Raw genomic sequence first — 24,724 nt, 5'->3', positions numbered from 1 at the left:
GTGCAAAATAGGGGCACAAGTTATGGACTTTCCCTGGGGTGGCCAAATGATTCTGTCAGGATTGAGAGAGAGACAGAGAGAGAGAAAGAGAGAGAGAGAAAGAGAGAGAGAGAAGGAGAGAGAGACGGCTGGGGTGAGGGGAGAGGGGAGACCGTGCCAGAACAGGTCATAAAGATACAGGGGATCCCAAGAATGTCATCAACCAGTTAGGGTACCAACAGCAAAAATGCCTGTTGATGCAATGTAACATTGAAGACCATTTCACTCAGTCACATGGCAGTCTAAGATAGGTTTGGGGCTGATAGACAGTTCTGTTTATTGCCAAAACAATGAGTTCTGTAATGATAATGCACCTGATTCTAGAAGGTTAAATTTATGGAAGCTGGTTAATGGGAGATGAGATCCAACTTTATGACGTAAATTAAAAACCAGCTGTGTTTTAAAGAAGGCTAAACACTACCTAGGCAGTGAGTCAGTATCGATTTAAATGCAACCTATTGCAATCATAAGTTTAATGGACAGCCTTTTCCACCTGGAAATCGTCCTCCTCTGTTCTAATAAGAATTCACTGAGTGTCCATTGTATGTTAGGTGCCATGCTGCACATCAGGAAGGTCATAGTCCTTGTCCTTTGTGAAACCGTTGGTCTGTAAAGATGGCTGAGCACATCTCACTGACGAGAGCCTTCTGTAGAAATGGGAGGTCTTAGTGAGGGTTACAATTGCTGTGATGGAACACCATGACCAAAAGCAAGTTCTGGAGGAAAGGGTTTATCTGGCTGAACTTCCATACTATAGTCCATCACTGAAGGAAGCAGGGCAGGAGCCTGGAGGCAGGAGCTGATGCAGAGGCCATGGAGCTGTTCTACTTACTAGCTTGCTTTCCCTGGATTAGTCAGGCTGTTTTCTTATAGAACCCAGGACCATCAGCCCAGGGATGGCTCCACCCACATTGGGCTGAGCCTCCCTCATCAATCCTAATCCACCAATTCTAATTTTATAAAATGTCCTTATGGCCAGATCTTAATGGAAGCATTTTCTCAATCTCCTTTCAAATAACTTAGCTTGTGTCAAACTGATATAAAACTAGACAAGCTTACATGGGACAAGCTCTCCTGTGAGTTGTTCTCAATCCACTCACTGTCCCAGGTGCATTGAAACCATCTCATGACAAGGGCCAACTCTCTCTCCTGTCCTGCTTTACAGGGATTAAAATAGCATGAGAAATAACTCAGTCAGTTGTCTGTTGTGGCCCTTCCTGAGAGGAAAGTGGTAATGTGCTGAAGGTTGACAGAGGAGATGGGTCCACTATCTGTAGTGGGAAACAGCATTACAGGTCCAAAGGCCCAGGCCTCCTCCTGTTGTCAGAACTCACATGCGGTCTTGGGCAAGTTCCTGAACCTTTGCACACCTGCTCTGTTAAACTCTGCTTCACTTTTGATGAGAAAGGAGACTGACTCAGAGAGCTGTATGGGAAGCAGAGGCATTATGTTCAATGAACTATGTACCATACGGCATGTGCAGGGTAAGAAGCTTGCCTAAAGCTTCAGTTGAATAACAAAGGGATCTTTTTTTTTCAGGTTACTAGATACATTCATCATAAAATTGTTGGAAAAATGCATGATGCTAAAGTAGTACTGGCTTTGGGAAATACCCTTTGGATTGATCCAATGGTAAGTGTTTCTTTGAAAGAAATCTGCTTGGATAGCTACAGAAATGATGCAAAGGATTCTAATGGCGGTTTACTTGAGGTTTTGTGATAGGGGAGATGTTTTTCATGTTATTTGGGTCATGGATTTGGTATGGGTTTTGTTTTTGTGTGGTGAGACTTTTTTCATGGTGACAGTGCATGTGGGCATTGTGTGTAATGCACACCTGAACCGTAACTTAAGTTCATGAACCTTTCCTTACTGCTTGTGGCAGTCTCTAATATTTACAGTGGTTCTTCATTTACCATTTGGATTATAAATCACAGATCATTACATAGGTTTCTGAGCCTGCTGCCCAACTTACTTAAGAAGTCACAGGTCAGAGTCTAGCCCGAATGCTTGCCTTTCCTAGTTCCTAAAGCCCTGGGGCGTACAGGGCCATCACTAATGAGGAGTCTGGTCCTTGGCACTCAGAGCTGTCCCTGTGTCAACCGCTTCTGCCCCATTGCTTCACCATGCATTTGTTGAGCCCCCACTATGTGCGAAGGCCATACTATATCCTGGAGTTCCACATGTGGAAAAAAAAAGACCCTGTGGTGCCAGCGTGGAAGAGAAAGTGTGACCCAGTGACATGTGGCTCAGAGGCCTGTATGTCTTTGCTGTCATACAGCCCCTTTCTGTCTGCACCTCATGAATTCTTCACAATTCTGCTGCATCAGACAAACCTCACTTGTTTTGATTACTTAAAATATTTAAAGAAATTCAATTCCTATCTGTTGAAAATAAATTTCATATGGTTGGGAAAGCTTTAACACATTAAAGGGGAGTTAAATACAAGATTTATGAATTACAGAAAAAGTCATTTTAGGAAAGAAAAATGTCAATTACTAGAGCAGGTAAGTAGAGAGGTTTAGGAGTCTAAAGTAGTGTCATAATTAGGATTATAGTTCTTTTTAGAAAAAAACTTTATTAAGCAATGGCTTTATGGTTTGTTTGTTTGTTTTTTAGTACAATCAGAATAAGAAGCAAAAAAGAGGGGCTAGAGGATGGCTCAGTGGTTAAGAGCACTGATTTTCTTCTGGAGGGTTGTACTTCCAGCACCCATATGATAGCTCACAACTATCTCATGCTCTCTTCTGGCCTCTGTGGGTACTAGGCACATATATGATGCACAGCTATACATGTAAGCAAAGCATCTATACACATAAAAATGAATGTTTCTAAGGAAGAAAAAAAAAAGAAAACCGTCTTGCAAACATGTTTCCACAGCTGTAAAGTGACTGCCGGTGTCTACTGACATACCAAAGGGGAGCAGCACTTCAGCTTGTCTTCCCAGAGCAACCTCCTCCCCCTCACTGAGTGAGGGTAGACTCTTCTGTGCACCTCTCAGTTGGACTGTGTGCTCAGCAAGCCAGCCTGTCCTGTCCCCAAACCTGTCCTTCCACAGAAGGGAGCACCTGACCTCTAGCCACACCTCTCTACACAGGAATCTCACTGTTGTGGGGTTTCATAGCAAGTCTTCCTTAAATTGTGTAACTTGAAATGCTTTGGCTAGAAGAAAGACAAGTAGATAAAATGGTGTAAAACTCAGGACTCAGCCTTGTTATGATGAGTCCTTTCAAGGCACATGAGGAATCCGAGCCTTGTCAAGGAGGCCAAAGGAAAGGAAGAAGGAAGCAAGCACAAAAGGTTTGTATCTGGTTACAGCCTCCTAGATTGCTGTCCACTAAGGTATCATACCACAGGTCTGCCCATAACACAGAACCCTGCAGTCAGTATGGGGTAAGTCTGACAGGATTCTACCATCGCCTCAGTGATAGGATACCGGGCTGCTGCAGGAAGCCTTGCACACTGAGACATATATCCGAGTGCATCTAGGAGGAGGACAAAAGGCTGTGAGAGTACTAGTGACCCAGTCAAGATTCAGAATGTGACACTTAACAAATATTGCTTTCCCCCCCTTTGGTTGAAGGTACATGTTACAAAACTTTCAAATCTAAAAACTTCTATCATTGATTATAATGTTCGAGCTGAAATTTTATCCATGGGAATGGGTATTGATAATTCAGAACACCTAGAACAACTGAAGAAACTATACAAAGAAGCTAAACTGCCAGCCTTTGAGGACCTTCCGTGCCAGACCTCGTAAGTGCATTTCTGTCTCCCTTTGGAAAACATAACACAGGGTTAAGTTTAAGGAGTCTCCATGTTCTAACCCTCAGCTTTAAGAGCTTTCAGGGTTCAGGGCGCCTTGTTGTCCTACACACAGCTTACCCCTCTAGTGTTGCTGGAGTGATAAAAGCAAGTCTCGGGCACACTGTTTTCATTGTTTCTTCTACAGAAAGGACTTTGTTGACATCTTATTTGCAGACAACACAGTGTGCAGTTTGATAGTACACTCGGGTATACTCAAAGTACAGTACACTGAGGACACCAGGGGAAGAACACAGATGGGGCTCCCTGGCTGTGCACTCATTTGAGTGGAAAACACGTGCGCTTTTCTGCCCGATTCCTGGCTACATTATCACACACTGAGCATAGGATTGGTGTGTACTGTGTGTGGAGCTGCTGATCTAAGGATGCACTCTCAGTGTCCCTCTGAACATGTCCTCAGGCTCATCTTGTGTGCCGCTGGGAAGGAGGCTTCCACAGACCCACAGCCACACCTCCAGGGTGAGCTCTCCAGCACCGCTGCAGCCAGCTTACCCAGGGCTGCAGCTGTGGAAGGGCAGGGCCATCTTTCCCCTCTCTGGGGACCCTGGGGCCAGCTCCACTGCTGCCCGGGCAAGGTGTGGAGCCCATGCTCTAGAGAGCCAGAGCTGGCAAGGAGCAGGGCCAGCTCTCCTGCTCTCATGACCCCAGGGGCAGCTCTTAGGGTTAGAAATTGAGCAATCTTAAAAACAACCATATATAGTGAAGTCACTCTGAGAAGTGTTAATCCCACTGTTGGAGAATAAAAAAAAACACTACTATAAATTTGAAGTAAACTTTAATTAAATACTGGCTAGGATGATGGCCTTTGGTCAAATCCATTCTGGGATCCCTGAAAATGGCGGCAAATCACATTTTGCAGAAGCGTGTAAAGGTGTTTCCCATGCAGTCTGCTGTAGGAATTCTTAGTCCCAGTCTCCCGTTAGCCACACCGGAACCTTTATTTTTACAATAAGCCTTGAACAGCACTAGAGCTGGGCAGATATCTACCCTCTATGCTATTAGATCTACTTTCCTATTCATAACTGCGAAGTTATTGCTTACTCTGCTTCATGTTATTTGCCAGCACGAGTGTGCAAGTGAAAGCTATGGAGGCAGGGGGCGCTGGCTGGAGAGGGCTCAGCAGTTAAGAGCGCCTACTGTTCTTTTTTTTTTTTTTTCTTTAGTATCATGTCTAGGATTTATTTTATTTTTTATTATTATTATTATTACTAATCATTCCATTCGTTTACATCTCAAATGATATCCCACTTCCGGTTACCTCTCTGCCAATCCCACATCCCACATCTGCCCTCCTCCCTCCCTTTTTTGCCTGTATTACAGAGGACCTAAGTTCAGTTCTGAGCACCTCTGAACTGATTTCCATAGTGGCTGCACATTTTAGATGCCAACCATGGGAACTACATCCTCCCCAGAATTTGAGGTCTTTTTTTTTTTTTTTTTTTTTTTTTTTAACTAATAGTCATTCTGACAGGGTGACATGGAGCCTAAAGCAGCTGTAATTTACATTTACCTGACCTCCAAGGATAAACACTTAGTCCAAGTATTTATTGGCCATTCGTATTTCTTCTTTTGAGGATTGTCTATTCGGTTTATCAATTCATTTATTGAGTGGATAATTTTGTAGTTTTGTGTTTAAATTTTGCAATGCTTTATACATCCTGTCTGATGTGTAGCTGGCAACAACCTTTCTCCATTGCTGTAGGCTTTCTATTCACTCTAGTGATTGTGTCCTATGCTGTACAGCTTTTTCAACATCATATAATCTCCTTCATCAATTCTTGGAATAATTTGCTGAGTTCCTGGAGCCTAGGCCATGGTGTGAGGACCTAGTTGGCCTATGGGTTCACTGTGGTGACCTTGGAAGGTTGTTAAATTACAGATGAAGAGGAAGGTGGCCATAGATTCTGGCAAAGATAAAATAGTTTGTAATATGAAATGACTTTAGTTTTTGTTGAAGCAACTTATGGAATTAGGATACTAGTGGTTTTCCTCATACTTCAAAGAAACAAGAATTGTTCCTATTACTATAAGGTATTCTTTAACAATGAAGATGCTATTATTGGTGGGATTTATTTCTTAACTCTGGGCAGAGTTGTGCAAGTCCTCTTCACACTACAGCCTTGGAATTGAGCAGAGCGAATCTTAACTTGCTTGTAGTCAGAGGAAGGTCAGGGCAGAGACAGATGTAGAACCTTTGAGGTATAGGATGTAGTGGTCTGGAAAGAGACTCCTATTACATAGCACTTAGAGTTTCAAGTTTAGGGAGATTCTGATAGAGAGTGGTGGTGGAACTTTAGGGCTATGAGAAGAGAGCCTTTGAGAAGAAATCAGGAGCCAGGCAAGTGTGGCCCATTAGCAAGAGTAGGCAGGTTTGGTATCTCTGCCTGTGTAATTAGGCTGTGGGCATGTCAAAAGTATTCAGAGCCAGGTGGTGGTGGCGCACGCCTTTAATCCCAGCACTCAGGAGGCAGAGCTAGACGGATTTCTGAGTTTGAGGCCAGCCAGGGCTATACAGAGAAATCCTGTCTCGAAAAAACAAACAAAAAAAAGTATTAAGAACCGAAAGCAGCATGTAGAAATGAGGAGATGAGATGATGCTCAGAGAGATTGGCAGGCAGGCGGGGGTGGCCCCTGGGATAGGTGAGGAGGACATTCTGGGTTCTGCCTGATGTGAGGTCACAGGATTGAGGGGCTAACAGGGATTGGGGTTCTAAGATGCAATGACAGAGAGTGTTGATGCTGTGGGTACGAAGAGATGTTTGGGTGGTGCCAGCTCAAAGGTCCAGAGTTTGCTCTAGGACATGGCACGTTTTAAGGTCACTGAAGGACAATCTGTACTGAGGAAGAAGCAAGAAGGGCCCCTGGCCTGTTGGAGTGAGGTTGGAGATAAGGCATGTAAGGAGGAAGGGGCAGACTGGGCTCGGTAGGCATGCTTGTATCCAGTATGGGAGGGAGGGCAGTGCTTTGGTGGAGGCAGTGATGGAGGCCCTCTGCCAGTTCCAGGGTTGTAGGCTAGGTTCATATAAACAGATCAGGAGCCTCCAGAGACAAAGTAAGCCTTTGCTCTCTTTACAGATGTCTGCATCTGCCATGCAGGTGTAAGCTTACGTTCTCTCTAAAAGCCTGTGCACAGTGAACTGCGTTGTCGTCCATGAGCACAGGAACTGGGCAGTGGGGTTGCAAGGAAGCGTTCCCTGGTATCAGCCTTTTTGTTTTTTATTTTGAACAACATGACTTCTGTGCTGGTTGTTTTTGTCAATTTAACACAAATCTAGACAGATCTGTGAAGAGGGAACCTGGATTAAGAAAATACTTCCATAAAATGGGCTGTAGGCAAGCCTGTAGGGCATTTTCTTAGTGATTGATGGGGGAGGGAGGACCCAGCTCTCTATGGATACTCCCACTCCTGGGCTGGTGGTCCTGAGTTGTATAAAACAAGCAGCTGAAAATCCACAAGAAGCAAGCCAGCAAGCAGCATTGCTCCATGGCCTCTGCATTGGCTCTTGCTTCCATGTTCCTGCCCTGTCTTGAGTTCCTGCCCTGCTCTCTCCCCTTCACTGATGGACTGTGATGTGGAACTATAAACTGAAATAAACCCTTTACTCTCAAGGTTGCTCTTGGTAGAAGTGTCCTGTCACAGCAACAGAAACCCTAACTGAAACAACTGATTATCTACTTAAAGAGCCAAAAGATTAGTGATAAATATTTTTACTTTTTTTTTTTTTTTTTTTTTGAGACAAGGTCTATACATAGTCCTGGCTGTCCTAGAACTTGCTGTGTAGACTAGGCTGTCCTTGAACTCAAGAGATCTGCTTGCCTCTACCTTCCAAGAGTTGGGATTAAAGGTGTGTACCACTGCTCTTGGCTGCAGTGTGTCTGTGTGTGTGTGTGTGTGTGTGTGTGTGTGTGTGTGTGTATGTGTGTGTGTGTAAAATTTTTTAAAGATGGTCACCTGAATGAGGTAATCTCTAAATTAGTAATAGGCAAAAATGAAAGGGAACTGTATTGGATTTAGTGGATTTCTGTGCATAAAGATGTGAATGGAATTTTTTTTTGAAGCCACATCTTACCCTCACTGACCTCAGAGCTGGAGAGCCACCTCCCTGCCCCTACCCCATTGATACTTACATTTTATGAAAACAATATTTCTAGAAGTTGACCCAAACTAGTAATAACAGATTCTGGGAAAGACATTGGAGGAGCCAGGTGGGGAGGAGGAGAAACTAGCTCTGCACCTGTGCTCTTCTGTGTGAGTGGAGAAGCTGCGCATGCTCCCCTTCCCAGTTCAAGGAACTTGAAGGAAAGGCCAGCTGAGCAAGCGAGAGAGCATCTTTCTCTGATCTGGTGTCCACCCACCCCACTCCCACCCCACTCCTACCCGGGTGCTTGGTTGCCGCAAGAGCACACAAGAGCAAAGCTGACTAGCCTGCACTCCCATTGTCTGTAGCCCACACAGACTCCAGGTAGGTCTGACTCCAGGATGCACCTGAGTTGTTTAATGTCTGTACCCTCTTTTGCCAGAGTCTCCTCAAATCCATTTAACCTCTGCCTCTTCTGTTCAGGATACCTACAACAGTAGAAGACACCGTGTGTTTGCAGGGCACTCAGCAAGGAGATGGAGGTACAGAAAGAGGAGCTGGTTCCCAGGAGGACTCAGATAACCAAAAGCCTGGTTAGTGCCTGTATTTAAAAGAAGCTTAGCCTCAAGTTGTGACTTTCCCATATTTAGGCTTCTCTTCTACTGAGGTACTGAGCATAGAACAGCCCACATGGACAGCACTGAACAGTGTGGCTGTCTCTGTGGGGAGTGTTAACCAGTGAAGGGACCGTCCACGTCCGCACTTACATCTACTGGCCAGAAGTTGGCAGAACCTCCCCAGTGACCCACCTTTTTCTTCTTGTTCCTATCACTGCCAGTTTTGCTGAGTTGGAAGCATGTCACGTACACTGCAGCTCCCTCCAGTCTGTAGCATTGCAGACAGTGGTGTGGTTTAATTTTTATGTTATTTATATGTATATTCTTTTTGCATTGTTGTGAATCAAATCTAGAGCTTTGTTTTATGTTTTAAGTTTTTAGATAGAGTCTAAATTCTGTTGTCCTAGAGAATGTTTGCTCAGCAGTTGTTCTGTCTGAGTGCTGGCCTGTTCGGGAAGCCTAAGGGCACAGCAGGCCTGGACGCCTGTCCACCAGCAGTGCAGCATGGCCCCTCTGCAAGAGCACCTGCACTTATCTGCTAAATTCTGTTCTTTGAAAGTTTATTCTAGTTTAGATTATTGTGTCAGTTTCCTAAATGATGTGCATTTTAGTTTCTTCTAATATTTACTACTAGATGCCTGAGTTTTAATGAAATTTATTTTCTTTGTGTTTGTTTTTTTGAGACAGAGTCTCTCTACATATCTGTGGGTGTACCACCACATCCAGCAGAAATTTATACTCTTAACATAATCCTGCGTGTAAAAGTTGCTTTGCCTTGGGTACCAAAAATGTGTGTGTGTATGTTGTATATAAATAATCTGGAAATTTTAACATTGATTTTGCGCAGGAGTTTTATCTGAAGACATTGGCAGCGAGACCATTAGCAGCGCTCCACAGCCACATGGAAGAAGGTAGGTAGGTATGTGCTTCTGCCGCTGGGCAGCTCTCCCCCAGCCTGCAGCTGCATGCTCCAAGTACAAAGCCCTTTTCTTCCCTTCCAGCTTTCACCCACAAATAAAGTGGTTCCAAAAAGATGATGTGGTCATCTTAAAGATAAAAATAAGGAATGTCAAAGACTATAAGTGTAAATTCTTTACAGATAGAGTCATCTTCAGGTAGGTCTGTGTGTATCTGATAAAGTAAAATTAAAACCACATACATTCTACATGGCTGACTTTATTTTTATTGAAAATCTAGTGCCTGGGTAGGAGACAAGTTTTACTTGGCTGATCTGGAACTGCAAGGTGACATAAGGAAAGATGACTGCAAATGCATAATTAAGGATGATGAACCTCTAATAACACTTGCAAAAGAGAAACAGGAGTGCTGGTGTGGCCTCCTCAAGCAGAGGGTGAGTTGGTGTGCCTGAGGCTGGCTGCTGCTGATCGTGAGCACCTTGCACTTACACACCTGTGTCCACTCTTGTGTTGCACAGAATCCTAATGTGGCTTTTGACTTTGACCACTGGGAGGAGTGTGAGGAGGACAGCCCTTTCTCCAAGGGTGAGATGGGCAGGCCCTGCTTCCCGGGTGGGGTTGGGGTGGGGCAGGGAGATTGGGTGGATACAAGCTGTTCTTGGGGATTCTACCTTTGTGGAAATAATGATTAATGAATGTTCCTAGAAACCAGGGTTGATCTTGGTGCTAAATGTTCTCGTATGAGTATGTAATGATCTTTAGTAATGAACGCTCTTCTTCAACTGTTTTGAGTGATGGAACCCCTAGCTTCATGTATATAGGAAAGCACTATACCACTGAGCTACACCATCAGTTCCATACTACGCCTTCTAAACCCTTGATGGTATTCTTCCTTAGAACTATTTGTTTAAGAGCAGATGCTTATCTGCTCATTGCTTGCTTAAATAATTTGCAAGAAAACCAGAGCTAGGCCCATGGGACATTTGCTACACTAATCAAAATAGTGGGTGTGGGTAATTACCTGTACTAAACTATTTTCAATATACCAACTCTTCTAGTTGTAAATTCTAAAAACCTGTCCTGCAAAGTGGCAGCGTTGGCTGAGAGCAGCGGTTCCTCTTCAGACACTACTGATGGGAGTGAGAGTGAATGAGACCGTGAGTGAACCAACGCCATGGTGAGAAGACAGAACTGGACACATAAGTCATGGCTAACTCCTTCACCTGGAGAGTGACTTGTCACTGTCATTGTGTGGCACTGCCATAGATGACAATGAGAGATTCTTAATTGACTTAAAGTGGGTAGACATGCCAGGTGATAGGTTATGATGAGATTGTCAAAGCAAAGTCCAGGAAGGGTCTGCAATCAGGGACACAGAAAGTTAGAGACATTTTTTTGGTTTGGTTTTTTTGTTTTGTTTTTCTTTTTTTTTTTTTTTTTTTCGAGACAAGGTTTCTTTGTGTAGCCCTGCTGTCCTGGAACTCATTCTGTAGACCATGCTGGCCTCGAACTCAGAAATCCACCTGCCTCTGCCTCCCAGATGCTAGGATTAAAGGCGCACGCCACCATTGCCCCGAAAGTTAGAGACATTTTAAATTCCAACATTCAAGAGATTGAGGCAGGAGGATTGCAAGTTTGAGGGCAGTCTGGCCTTTATAGGGAGGTTCTGTTTCCAAAAATGTCTCTTCAAGCAAAGGTCCAACGTAAGCCACACTCGTGCAGTGTGTGCTCTCAGTGACTCTCCGCTCATCCTGACTACTCCATGTAGAAACGGAGGGTGACGGAGGGCGAGCAGCCCTGCCTGACATTAGGTAGTAGATTGTTCGTATAAGGAGTTAGTTTACTCATTTGCCATGTAGACCTGAGTGTGACACTGCTCAAAACTTGTCTCACACACAGAAACTGAAGTTTCCATCTTACACTTTTAAAAACCCAGCCCTTCTTGCCAGCCCCTTTCACCATGGGACCTAAATGCATCTACTGCTGCCACACAAATACCCCCTAAATTTTTCCTGGCTTTGATAGCTTCTAAGAGATGCAAATTGACTTCTTTTCCCAAAGGCAAGATAGACTCACTGGGACCAAATGACTTACAGGCCGCTGGGCAGAACTTTCTTTCAGAAATGCTAACATAGTGCTTGTTGTTAACCTTCAGAGCACCCAGATGAGGTGAGTCCTGAGAACACTAAAGGCAACTTTGAATGCAGCTGTAACACCCTGGCTTGGGGAAGGGGTGTGTGCAGTTATCATTTAAATGCCACTGAAATAATTGGGAGGGTGAGCCTCTGGGAACTTCACAACCCTGTGTCTTAGCATTTCTGCATCAGCTTCCCTAGAAGTGAGAAGGGGCCTGGATGAGTCAGCGCTGCTGAGTGACTACCCCAAGCACTTGCTCCTCTTCATATCAGAAAGTATGGATATCCCAGGATGTGCCCATGCCTATAATTCCAGCTTTTGAGAGGTGGAGACAGGAGGATCTAGAAGTGTCAGGCCAGCGTGGGCTACATAAGAACCAGTGTCAAAAAAACTGAAGAAAAAAATAAAAAGAAACACAGATGTCAAGACTTCTGTTACTCCAGGAGTGAGCCACTGCAGAGTTCAGGCTCTCTGTGCCAGGAGCAGGGCTGGGCCCACACTGGTTCTTGGTTTTCTTATCTGTAAAATAAGATCTGAGCACATGAAGCCCAAGATAGTCCAGGGTGTTGTGGGGTGGACACCTGGCTTTCACAGTGACTGTGAGAAGGATTAAACCTGTGCCAGTGGTCAGAGACTGCCCAGCTTGGGCAGCTACCAGGAGGACATCCTTTTTGCTGTTATGACTCTCAGGTTGATTGGCTGGTATCAGAGTGGCCATAATACAAAGTGGCTCTTGAGACAGCAGAAAGCATGGTGTCTTGCTGGAACAATTCAGCTGGGAGGCTGGGCGTGGCCAGTGTCCATTTGTACAAATGCAGGTCCCCCCAGCTGGTGAAGGGCTGTGGTGGCACTGAACACTGAGTGCAAGTGGCAGGCTGTCCCAGAAGACCCAAGGAAATGGGACACAGCTCTGTTTACACCATTTTTTTCAGGTGGTCAGATTTTCCAATACTTAAACCTCTGAGCAATATCTTGTAGCACATGGGAGACTGGCTATGCAAACATCAGCTATTGTTTTCCTATATTATATTAAACTGTGCTGATTGAGGTAGATTTCTGAAATGTGACATGGAAATGCTTGAGGAGTTTGTGCTCTAGAATTGCTCCCATATAATACGAACGTCTTGTCTTTGCAGTGGATCATCAATAAAGCACCAGTGTAATGTTGGCCACAGTTTCTTGTTCTGTGTCAAATGCAAAGGAACATTCACACTTTCTAGAGAGTAAAATGCCAGCAAAGGCAGCAAGTTAGCATGAGTGCGATGCTGGCCCCAGTGGAGTTGCCTTGGACACAGACCAGCTATGTACAGCACAGGGTAAAAAATGGGAGTGGTGGCACTGTGCAAAGGAAAAGCAGGAGGAAAGCAAGTTTAAACCTACCATGAGCAGCAGCTTATCTGCCGAGTGGGTTTGGTGAGTTTAGAGGTTGCCTGTTCTGTTGTCTGTGGTAACAAACACAGAGCCTTGCCTGTGCTAGGTAGGTGCTATAGCCTGAGCTACCGCCAGCTCCCCTTCATTCAGTTAGGCATTGTGCCTTGCTACTTATTAGTTAGCAATTCTGCAATGGGCATGCTGTTCTGCAGCCTTCCCTAGCCATCCATCCTATCGGGTAATGGGTAACATTTCCCGGTAACTTAGGAGTTTCTGTTTCTTGGGTTTTTGGTTTTTTATTTGCTTTGAGCTTTTTGCTTTTTTTGTTTTTTGTTGGGGTTTTTTTGTTTGTTTGTTTGTTTTGGTTTGGTTTGGTTTTTGGTTTTTTTGTTTGTTTGGTTTGGGTTGTTTTTTTGGGTTTTGTTTTGTTTGGTTTGGTTTGGTTTGGGTTGTTTTTTTTTGGGTTTGGTTTTGTTTTGTTTTGTTTTGGTTTTTGGTTATTTTGCTTTGGTTTGTTTTGTTTTGAGACAGGGTCTCAATGTAGTCTGGCTGACCTGGAACTCAGTCTGTAGACTAGGCTGGTCTCTTAAGTCACAGAGGTTCACCTCCCTGTGCTAGGATTAGAGGCATGTGCCACCACATCCATCATTCCTGATAATGTCAGAAAACATATCTTACCGCTACTTAAAACTCTTAACTCACAGAATTAGGGATAGCTAAAAATAATAGTATTAAACAAATATCTGAATACATGTTTTCATTAAGAAAAACACCAGGAAGAAATAACCACAAATAATTGCTTACAAAAATAAATTGATCACAGCTTTGGGCTACGAGTGATGGACCTTTTACTCTGGGTCCTTTTCTGGTGGGACGACTTCCATGAGCATCTGCAGGTGCTTTGTGACCGGCCCTGGAACAGAAGACGCCGAGGCATAGGTGCAGTTAGAGCAGGGTGGTACGAGGTTCACTGTTCTGACTCAGTGACGTGTCATGGGCTAGAACCTGCATTACGGGACAACTGAAATTCAGATGGAGAACTGCCCTAGCCACTGCATGGGAGCTTCAGAAGTAAGTTACTTCTACCAAAGAACGGTATTCTATGACTCGGTCATGTGCATCTGCTGCAAAGCATGGCTGAGTCTGAAGTGACCAGGACGACAGTTGGTTGAAAATACAAATTGTTCATTTTGCTTTCACCACCTTAGACCAATTCATTGTGTTTGTGGTTTGTTTAAGACTGTGCCTTGCGGGCCGGGCGTGATGGCGCACGCCTTTAATCCCAGCACTTGGGAGGCAGAGGCAGGCGGATTTCTGAGTTCGAGGCCAGCCTGGTCTACAGAGTGAGTTCCAGGACAGCCAGAGCTATACAGAGAAACCCTGTCACAAAAAAAAAAAAAAGACTGTGCCTTGCTGTGAAGCCTAGGCTGGCCTCAGTCAAACTCATGATTCTGTTTGAGCCTCCTGATAGTCATATTATAGCAGTTTGTCATCTGGTCTTAGCAGATGGTACAGTGAGCCGCTTGGTTCTGTAGCTGAAGCCTGATGCTGACTGTCCTTAGATTTCTGCAGGCTTCACTCTCTCTGCCATCCAGGAAAGGGAAAGATCATACTTTACTTTGGTCAACAGGAAATAAAATTTCCCTCTTAGTTCTTGCATCCCTGTGAGGTAAGCGAGGTACCAGCTTTAACAGCTGTTAGCGTGGGCCGAGAGTGGCACCGCTCAAGCTGAAGGTGACCTTTCCCGTCTGCAGCTCCATTTGGCTCTCAACTATAAGTCCTTGTCTTAAGTTGCAGATATGCAACAGGGAAGGGCCAGACATTCTACTTTAAAGATAGGTTTTTCGAAGCCCTGCGGTGGTGGCACATGCCTTTAATCCCAGCACTTGAAAGGTAGAAGCAGGCGGATCTCCATGAGTTCAAGGCCAGCCTGGTCTACAAAGTTAGTTCCAGATCAGCCAGAGCTACACAGAAAAATAAGTAAATAAATAAAAAAGGTTTTCTTTTTTTGTTTCTGTTGAGATGGTCTCTCTGTGTAACCTTCCAACCTCTGCCCAGTACTGATTCCAGGCTTGCACTGCCCAGCTGAAGAGGCATTTTCTAACCACAGTCACTCAGTTAACACTAAGTGGCTGTAGTGCACAACATCCTGTACTTGATCCAGGATTAAACTGCACAGCCTAATCCCTGTCCTTAAGAGTCACCATACAGTAAGGAGACGTGCTACGGTTCCATCACCACCTACTGATGATGCTCAGGAGCCTTGAGTCTGGAGTTTCTTGGGACTGAATCTGCTCTATAGCAAAACACTAAATATGATAATTAGACTTTAAAAGTAAAGCATAGCCAAGCGCAGTTACACACAACTGTAACCCCAGCACTGGGAAGGCTGAGGCAGGAGGATCAAGAGTTGGGATGCCAGCCTATGCAACATGGTGAGACCCTGTCTCGAAACACAAGCCAGGTATAGTTCAGTGTTGTGGGGCACCTTACTTTTCATTTAGAAACAGAGAGCTAATGCAACTAGCTTTTTCAAACATTTGCCCAAACAGCTGAGGACCAAGACAGCAGAACACAGAGATCTGTGGCTGAGATGTGCAGGGTGGGGGTAGATTCTGGCCTTTGTCCTATACCTGGCTCTGGTTCTAGCTATCCCTTTGGGGTAATTTTGGCCTCAAAATAGCAACAACAATGAAGGCCATGTTCTCAAAGACCTCATCTGATGAAGCTGCATAGATGCTTGTAAACTCCACCCTCAGTGTGGTCTTCAAGGAAAACTGTTAGCAGTGAATGTGTGTTTGGCAATACACAATGGTGCTTTTGCCTCCTCCTTGTTATATTAATTGATAGGAGCAGAGGACACCAAGGGTGGGTGCAGAGGGTGTCACTGGGGAGTGTGCAGTTCTGAAGAGGCAATGCGATGTGCTGAGTCTAGTCGGGGCACTTTCCTTACACCCTTCTGCTGATACTTACTGGAGATTCTCTGGGCCCATCCGAACTTGTAGTAGACAAAAAGGAAGTAAAATATAAGTCCACTCAGTATGAACAACACACAGTAGAGATACTCCCAGGCCGGCTCACTGATGATTGGAGCCAGGATCAAGAAAAGAGATACGAGAATCACAATGATAGGGATGAAGAGGGGCACCTGCAAGCAGAACATCAACACGTGGGAAACTGGGTTAGAAGCAAGACGGGGGAGGGGGGAAGCCCGGCACAGGCACAACTTTGCCATCATTTCACCTCTCCGCCTTTGTCTTTACTAGAATGTGAAAAAGCAGATGCTTCATTTGAATATGAAGTAAGTTTGCATCTCTACCAAATTAAAGCTGCCTGCTTTCAACTTCAATATTCCCTCCCTCCCCTCATCTCGTCTCCCGTGTCCCGTCAGATTAGAGAAACTGGATGGTTAATGCCATGCAGTGTTCAACTCTAGCTCCGTGTGACTTTGCCTGTGTTAAGGCTCACTCCTGCAAACACGTGGCTGCAAGTGAAAGAAGGAGCTCTTTGGCTGGACCACCATAGACAATCCCATCTGTCCACCCACATGCCTTTGAGGAGGCAGATGGCGGCTTGCTCAGGTCTTGATGGGAGTCTCTTAAGCTCTGAACCAGGCTGCTCTTCACCTTGCTTTAGTCTTCAGACCTTCAGTTGCTTTTACTAGGTCTGGACCTGCTCAGACTGGGTGGGTGTTTGCAAGCTGCCTGTTAGTGGGTTTGGTTCTGTTTCTCCTGCAGCTTTGTGAATACAGTTGCTGTTAAGTTGGTAAGTAGGCTTCTTAGCTGTGCATTCTGGCTTTTATCAATGAGTTGGGATTTGTTGGGTTTTTTTTAACCTTTGTCTTAAGCAATGCTTTGAGTTTGGTTACTTACCTGATAAGATCCCAACCTATTTTCTATTTATTTATTCATTTGCCTGATGTTTCTCTCTCTTCCCCTCCTCTCTCTGTCCCTCCCTCCACTTCAAGACAAGGTCTCAGATAGATAGATGTATCCTTGTTGGACTGAGCCCACAGCTCCCTGCTCCTGAGTGCTGAGGTCGCAGGAAGACCTCCTGCATCCCTCCCTAGGGTCTGTTTTTCAAGGTCAGTTTGACTGGACAGCAGGCTGACTTGTATCATCTCCCCTGGGCTAACATGGCATTGTCTTCTGGTCCAAGTGTGGTCAAAGGGGCCTTGGGGTCTCTAGAAGTGACTTGGGGATGGAGGCAGGGACAAGAAAGAAGTGGATGCCCAAGGACATTTAAAGTTCCATAATTTGCACCAGAAAACATTTTGTTGCCTGCACTAGCTCTGGCCTTCCCCTTGAAGTGTGTGCTTTTTGCTGTAGGCTGGATAGTGGAGTCCTACCTCCAACCACCTTCCCTCCCCAGGGATGTATGGCCTAAGAACTGCACTTGCCTGGGGATTCTTTTTTATCCCTGAGTTAGAACATGTTTTCTGCTTGGCTTAGTCATTTTCTTTCAGACACTTATTTTTGTCTAGTACCTTTCCCTCTCCTTCCCAGTCCCTGGTCCCTTGCATGCTTCTTTGCTCTTGTGCTCCTTAGTGATATTCCTTCCTGGTGCTTCCTCGAGTGCTGTGGTGTTCAGGTGTAGCGTGGCCTCCCTAGGGACTTCCTTCCCAGCTGTGCCCTGACTTACTCTTCTGTATTTTCTGTCTCCAGCTGCTGTTGTCTTCCACGGTTCTAGAAATGCCTCTGGCCTGAAAGGGAGGCTTTGTGGGGAAATCCTAAGACTCTGGGGGGAGGAGGTAGTTACATTGCTCTTGCACTTCCAAGAGTGGGCCCCACCCAGTGTGCCCATCCTAGAGCCTATGGGTACAGGGTAACTGGTGCTTCCGTCATCCCCCAGTCTTGGGTTGTGGCGATCCCCCATTTTCTCATGTGCTGATGATGCTGGCTATGAGATTTTTTTTCCCCTTGGGTATTTTATCGCTGTTTTTTTCTGGGTGTTTTGTTTGTTTGTTTGTTTGGGGTTTTTTTTGGTTTTGTTTTGTTTTTTTTTTGTTTGTTTGTTTTTGGTTTTTTTCGAGGCAGGGTTTCTCTGTACAGCCCTGGCTGTCCTGGAACTCACTTTGTAGACCAAGCTGGCCTCGAACTCAGATCTGCCTGCCTCTGCCTCCCGAGTGCTGGGATTAAAGGCGTGCGCCACCACACCCGGCTTATTGATGTTTTTATGAGGGTGTTTGTGAAGACTAAAAACTTATACTGCCACCATGATCTTGCCTGCTGGAGATGCTAAATGAACCCTAGATGTGGAGGGTAAACAGCTGAGATGCTACTAGACCATCAGACAGCTGTAAGCAACAGAGCCCTAAGCTAACTGAGCCCTCCTTACCCTGCCCCTGCCCACTGCAGCCCTCTTTATCCTGCCCCTTCTCCAGCCCGCTGCAGCCCTCCTTTTGCCTACATCTTTCTTAGATTGGTGCTTATCCATTTCCAGAAGCATAAAGTAACATGGTGGTTCATCCTTCCTCACGGGTATGTAAGCATGCATCAGCCTGTGGCCATGGAAGGACTGAAGCACACCCTACATATATATACACAGGCTGGGAGCAGAGTCCGTTCCAAAGTCCTTATCAGTGTATAAGCATGTCAGAGAGGCCAGGGCCTGTCAGGACTGGGGACAGGTGGGATGTGGGTCCTCTCTACAACTTGATGAGTGAGTGTGACTGTGACTGTAGATCCTAAGCTGTCGTTTGAAATGAGCAGGGGATGTTCAACATCAGAGCAGTGGGGATGAAGAGCATTAGAAATGGCTGCCTTCCAATTCTTTCCAGAAACCAAAGCAGCTGTGACAGTGAGCACAGACTGACTTACCTTGATGGGCCTCTCTAGATCTTTCCTTGTGAATCGCATCACAACGAGTCCTAGGATTGTCATACCATAAAACAGCCATGCAGCAAAACTGAAATAATTGACTAAGGAGTTGATGTCCCCAGGGATGATGTAAATGATGGCTATTATACCCTAGGAGGAATAAAGAGTCATATTTTAGGTCACCAGTGCACACAGTCATTGTCCCTGTCCTCACAGAAGGCTGAGGGAGAGCTTCTGCCTGCCTGCATTGACTTCCTGTCTCCCAGCAGGCAGGCTCAGCCTGGCCCAACGTTATCTCTTTTCTAGGCTCCACAGGAAGAACTTGAACTTTGAGTCTATGAAATTGTAACCCTGGATATGTGCGCTCTTACATGCATGCATGCATGCAGGCACACACACAGTCTTGCTGTATAATCCAGGCTGACCTGAAACTTGGGATCTTCCTGCCTCAGCCTCCTGAGTGTTGGGTATAGACCACTATGCCTGACCTAAAGTCATGATTTTAAGCAAGACAAAACAACACACACGTTTTCTACACCAGCTTTATAAGGATGATTGTAACAGAAAAGTTTTTAAAGTTTTGACTATGATGAAATTCAGGTCTGGTCATGACTTCATTTGTGGCCTGGACCTGGACTTGGGATTCCAGTTTCTGGGTCTGTTAACTCATCTTCAGAGTAAGTAGGGAAATGGACATGAGTGGAGTTAGTGTTCTGGCACTGAGCCAGGCCTACCTATCCCCAAGATAGCACAGCCACGGAGGATTTTAGCTATAGGCCTTCCTGTCATCTGCCTCAGAACAGATAAGTCCATCCATGTAAGGCAGGGCACAGAAGCCTGGAGGATTCTGTCTAGTGTCTAGGAATAAGGGAGCGTGGCTCTCTCAGAAAGCCTGGGTTCAGCAGCTCAGCTGTACTGGATCTCCTGCCAAGAGAGAGCCCCCTGCTTTCTGCTGCTGTCTCAGGTGAAACCCATACTTACATAAAATATGAGGGCAGGGGCTGGCGTGAGGCGCTTGACACTGATGTAGGAGAGCACTTTAAGCATGTGGCCTTCCCGGCCTGCCACATAGATGAGCCTGAAAGAACAATGCAGGGAACAAAGAGGAGGACACCTTTGAGGTCGCCAGCAAGGCCGTCTGCTGGTAGTGTCCTCTGGAAGGGGCTGGAGGGTGAGCCCTGTGTGAAGATGAGCTGCCCCTGTGAGGGACTCAGCCAGACTCCTGGTAGCATGGAGGGCAGGGAGATGTGGTTTCTGAGTGGATACCTGCTCAACTCCCAAGACTGATGCAAGAGAAACATGAAAAAGTAGACTGGGGTGTGGAGCTCAGGGCATAATTGCCTGTGATTCTAGTTCAAGGAGAGCTGACACCTTTGACACACACACACACACACTCAGAGAAGTCAGTCACATGGGGACTGTAGAGATGGCTCAGTAGTTAAAGGGTGCATACTGCTGGTGCAGAGGGCCCAACTGGAATTGCCAGCACACACTGTGGATGAGTCACAACTGCCTGTAACTGCAGCTTCAGGGGACTCTGATGCCTCCTGTGTCTATGGGTGTTCCACTCACATGTACATACTGACACTGACACACAGACATGTAATTGAGCATAAAAATCTAAGCAAAATATTTCTCAAGTATTGATGTCAGTAAAGACCGCAATTTCTAGCTACAGTTTAGTAAAATTACACAGACCAAAAATATCTACCCAGAACTCTTTGGCAGCCTCTTTGAAATATGGAAGAGGTACTATGTCTATATAAGAACATATGCTTCATTAAGTCTTTTGATTAAACAGAAAAGTATACATCATAATTTTCCTAATGTTGGAAGCAACTAAAGGAATCAGCCTCGTCTTATTTAATATACTAGTCCTTTTTTCTTTATTGTTCTACGGATGAAATCAGGACTTTGCATATGCTGAGCACGGGCTCTGCCACTGAGCCACATCCTAACCAATACTGCTACTTTAACTTCATAAGAATAGGTTCTGAGCTAAATACCTAATAAAAAATGGAAAAAAAAAAAGAATAGGTTCCACTTTTCTCTTCCAAATACATAATTAGGGCTCTACAATCTAAATAAACTTGGAGAGTTTCTATTAACAACAAACCAAAAATCAAGTTACTTTATGAGTTTGCAGTTTATTGCTAGAAATTTACCCAAGATGAAAATATGCTTCACATGAAAAAATGCATGCATTTAGAATACAAAAATGAATGTTCATAACAACATTATGCTTAACCACCAAAAATAGAAATAACCTGTCTACAAACAATGTGTTCAACACGCTTGGTTGGGTAGAAAGATGGCTCATCAAATGAAAATTTTTGCTGTCAAGCCTAGCAGTGGAGTTTGACTCTGTGAAAGGAGAGAAGCGGCTCCTGAGACTTGTACTGACCTCTCCATGTGTGCCGCAGCCCTTGCAAGCCCACACAGACACATACATACCCAAGGAAGAGTCATCAAATGGGAAAAAAGTGTCCAGCATCCTTAGGCATGGCAGAATGCAACTGAAAACTACTTTGAGATTCCATTTATTCCAGTTAAGATGACCACAGGAAAACAATTTCAACAATGCTGGCAAAGATGTGGAGAAAGAGGAACCCTTATTCACTATCGGTGGGATTGTAAACTGGCACAGTCACTGGAAATCTGTGTGAGCCTCCTCAGAAAACTCAAATCAGATCTTTCATAAAGCCCAGTTCTGACACTCCTGGGTAGATACCTGAGGGGCTCTTGGATCCTACTAGAAATATGTGTTTATATACATGTCTACTGCTGCTTTGTTGATGCATATTTCAAGACTGCTAAGAGTTAGTGTGAAATGTTCTCACCAGAAAGAACCACTAAGCATGGGCGGTGCTCATTCAACCATACAGCCAGGCATCAAAACATCACAGTGTAGCGCAGACATGTTCAATAATTTACACATAAATACCAAGGCCCTAGACTAGCTGAAAGTGTTATATTCTCTCTCTCTCTCTCTCTCTCTCTCTCTCTCTCTCTCTCTCTCTCTCTCCTTCTCTATCTCCCTTTCCTTCCTTGCTAGGGATGGAACACAGGACCTGGAGAAAGTTGGGGTCTAGCTCCTATATACACTTCACTATAGCTTTAGCAGAATTATTTTGTAGTGTGGACTCACTTGTAACATGGGGTATTGGGCGGCACCACTTGGAAGTCTGTCCATTCAGAGCACTACCCTGGGCAAAGACATGTTCCAGAATGTTCCCCACAGCAGTGTTCATAGAAACAACTCATGCTTGGCTCATCACCAGGGGCTTAGTTAGAGCACGTGCCTCGTAAAGAGAAACAACACAGCCAGCGGAACCTACAGAGTGACAAAGTACACCTGCTCGTGTGACTAGCCCCACAGTTGTCCAGAGCGCCACAGAATTGAGCTGTGAAAGACTGATAACAGCCTGCAAGCCTGCAACCATGGGCATCTGTCCACTTATGGAAAGCCTGTCAATTCCTGGTCAAGTCCGTGCAGATATTAACATGACCCTTTCCTCTGACTTATCTTAAAGTGGCAAAGTTCCCTCGTTTAGAACTCAGGACCACCAAAGTGCACACGTCATGCCAATTCCATCCAGCAAGGCTGTCCACCCCTTCCTGGCTGCTTTAATTTGAGGATCAAGCCACATCCCTTGTCTATCTAGACTTCAGAGTTTGTACACGTGCACCCAGCGTGCTCTGGGTTCAGCCCTGATGTGGGATTTAACCTAGCAGAGAGCCTTAAGGATGTAGGGGAGGGGTGCTCATTGACTTTCTTATCCCCTAAGATTGTGACAAGGAGGGGTACCCTACCTGCCGGCTGTAAAGCAGGTACCATTAGCAGCACCGATGGTTGAAAATGCCACAAAAAGTGGGACTACCCAAGATGCTGGATAGAGAACGCGGTCTCCGAAGGTCTGCAGAAAAGCAGAGTACCATACTGAGGGATTTCACCGGGCACCCCCAGCCCCATGTCATTTCACTGTGCACAGCCTCTGGGGCCCTCTACTAGGGAGAAGGGAAAAGCCTTCAGGGCAGCCCAGTCTGCTGGTGACAGGACCCTGGCCCACCACGCTGGCATCTCCATCAGTCACCTCACTGTCCTGACCCTCACTTGCTGGCTCTACTAATCACTTTCATTTCCTAGCTCCACCTCACCTCCCTGGACATACCTCAATTATCTTATTTCTTGTCCCTAGCTCACCTCACTGACTTCCTGGCCCTACCTCGCCTTAATTATCTCACTTCCTGGCCTTACCTCACTTCCTGGGCCTGCTTCACCTTAATTACATAACTTCCTGGCCCTACATCACTTCCTGGACCTGCTTCACATTAGTTACTAATTAATTAATTACCTTTCTTCCTAGCCCTACCTTGCTTACTTCATTGGTGCCCTGGTATCCTTACTCAGCTTAGGTTCCACAACCCATTACTAAAGTTACCTCCTCTCACTCATTGCACTCTTCTCCCTCCATCCTCATGGGACTCCAGCCCAGGGTCCTTCAGCCACTGCTACATGCAACTGGGAGGGAGGCTGAGGACCCAGCAGCCACAGCCTACATGTGTGCCCAGTTGATATTCTTGTTGACAATCTTACCCACTACCTTTGGCCCCCAGCCTAGATGTGTGCCCAGTCTGTCGGCTCTAAGTCTCCCTCCTTCCAAAGGTCACTGCATTATCCACTTACCACAGCCACAGCCTGGGACTGCAAGAGCTCCGTTGGGGTCATCACTGTGAAGTAGGCAATATTCATGAGGATGTAGCATACGGTCACCAGAGGAATCCCAATGACAATGGCCATGGGCAGGTTTCTGGGAGGGTCAAAGACACAGGAACTCAGAGTCTCGCCAGAGCATCATGTGAAGACTATTGAGACTTTCATCTGGTCTATTTCCTCCCTCCTCTCCTCCCTGATTCTAGTCCACGGGCGCCCCAACAGAGACGAGAGACATTTCAAAGGCTTAAAGCAAAATAAAGCAGAGATAAAGGAAGTCGATGTTCTTCCTTCCAATTACCAGCCATACCGCTGTCCAACAGAGACAGACTGATGGGATAGTGAGCACATAGGGTATTGCTGAACAGAGACCATCAGCGACAGGGCATAGCCCAGTGGGAGAACACTTGCCCAGAATGCTCAAGGCCCTGGGTTCCATGCCCATGGGCGCGGGGGAGCAGGAATTGACTGAGTGGAAGAGGCTCGTGGAATAACAGAACAGTGGCAAGAGGCAGCAGCTCCACTTTCTGCCCACAGAGGAGAAACAGACTGTAGGAGCATCAGCTCCTGCCCCATGCGATGCTCTTACCTGTAAGGGTTTCTAAGCTCTTCAGTGATATAGTTGAGTTGGTTCCTAGACAAAAGTAACAAGGATGACACTGTGACGTGCTATATGCCTCTCTTGGCTAAGTTTGCGGAGCAATGAAAAAATGTTGGCTCTTTTTAAGATTTCTACTGTACAGAACAGAAAGTCATGGCTCAGCATCAGTGTCTACCTAGAATCCCCCAGTGGAGCTGGCTGTGTGGTTCAGTGGTAGAACCCCTGCCTAGAATCCCCCAGTGAGGGGCTGGGGGCATGGCTCAGCAATAGAATGCTTTCCAAGCATAGACAAAGCCCTAGGTTCCATTCTCAACATTAAAAGTAGAGCAAAATAAAGTAAAGCAATGAGTGCTGAGTACTGAAGGGGGGAAAAAAAGCCAAAAAAGCTTTCCACAGCAGTGCAGGGTAACTTCTGCTCCCTAGGTCCCGGTGGTGACAGCTCTTCCTTGCAACTGCCAAGAGCTAGTTGTCTGTCACTGGGTTAAGTCTTTGCTCTCTGTGGAAATGAACCCTGCACCAGTGGTTACAGGGGAAGTCCAGCATCACCATGGCCATACTTCTGCCTTGAGGGACACAGCGTGGTCCATCTAATGTCTCCCGGACTGCCGT

At 45.6% G+C, this 24,724-nt stretch overlaps 2 protein-coding genes across 16 annotated transcripts in view; one reads left to right on the top strand and one right to left on the bottom strand.

The window, feature by feature from the left end:
- Positions 1 to 12,784, top strand: part of Tdrd12 (tudor domain containing 12) — a 70,844-nt gene extending 58,060 nt beyond the window's left edge. For 5 of the 7 annotated variants that reach the window (XM_030243001.1, NM_001368387.1, XM_030242999.1 and 2 more), the window contains 8 exons: positions 1,579 to 1,671; positions 3,620 to 3,792; positions 8,424 to 8,533; positions 9,405 to 9,468; positions 9,559 to 9,672; positions 9,755 to 9,908; positions 9,993 to 10,059; positions 10,533 to 12,784. In XM_030243001.1, coding sequence (XP_030098861.1) covers positions 1,579 to 1,671; positions 3,620 to 3,792; positions 8,424 to 8,533; positions 9,405 to 9,468; positions 9,559 to 9,672; positions 9,755 to 9,908; positions 9,993 to 10,059; positions 10,533 to 10,627 — 870 coding nt within the window. In that variant the 3' untranslated portion in view covers positions 10,628 to 12,784. Of the gene's footprint in view, positions 1 to 1,578; positions 1,672 to 3,619; positions 3,793 to 8,423; positions 8,534 to 9,404; positions 9,473 to 9,558; positions 9,673 to 9,754; positions 9,909 to 9,992; positions 10,060 to 10,532 lie in introns of all 7 variants that reach the window. The other 2 variants (XR_001778000.2, XM_030242998.1) reach the window with 2 other exon arrangements.
- A 906-nt stretch (positions 12,785 to 13,690) lies between these two features.
- Slc7a9 (solute carrier family 7 (cationic amino acid transporter, y+ system), member 9) overlaps positions 13,691 to 24,724 on the bottom strand; it is a 17,308-nt gene continuing 6,274 nt past the window's right edge. For 5 of the 9 annotated variants that reach the window (XM_006540045.3, XM_011250591.2, XM_006540044.2 and 2 more), the window contains 7 exons: positions 24,104 to 24,148; positions 23,488 to 23,611; positions 22,614 to 22,717; positions 19,782 to 19,878; positions 18,801 to 18,950; positions 15,955 to 16,129; positions 13,722 to 13,894 (listed from right to left, as the gene is read on the bottom strand). In XM_006540045.3, coding sequence (XP_006540108.1) covers positions 13,830 to 13,894; positions 15,955 to 16,129; positions 18,801 to 18,950; positions 19,782 to 19,878; positions 22,614 to 22,717; positions 23,488 to 23,611; positions 24,104 to 24,148 — 760 coding nt within the window. In that variant the 3' untranslated portion in view covers positions 13,722 to 13,829. Of the gene's footprint in view, positions 13,895 to 15,954; positions 16,130 to 18,800; positions 18,951 to 19,781; positions 19,879 to 21,948; positions 22,135 to 22,613; positions 22,718 to 23,487; positions 23,612 to 24,103; positions 24,149 to 24,724 lie in introns of those variants that run through there. The other 4 variants (NM_001199015.1, NM_001199016.1, NM_021291.3 and 1 more) reach the window with 2 other exon arrangements.

Source organism: Mus musculus, chromosome 7, assembly GCF_000001635.26.
Source record: "Mus musculus strain C57BL/6J chromosome 7, GRCm38.p6 C57BL/6J".
Lineage (NCBI taxonomy): Eukaryota > Metazoa > Chordata > Mammalia > Rodentia > Muridae > Mus > Mus musculus.
Note: the sequence above shows the minus strand (reverse complement) of the source record. Positions and strands in the feature narration are given on the sequence as shown.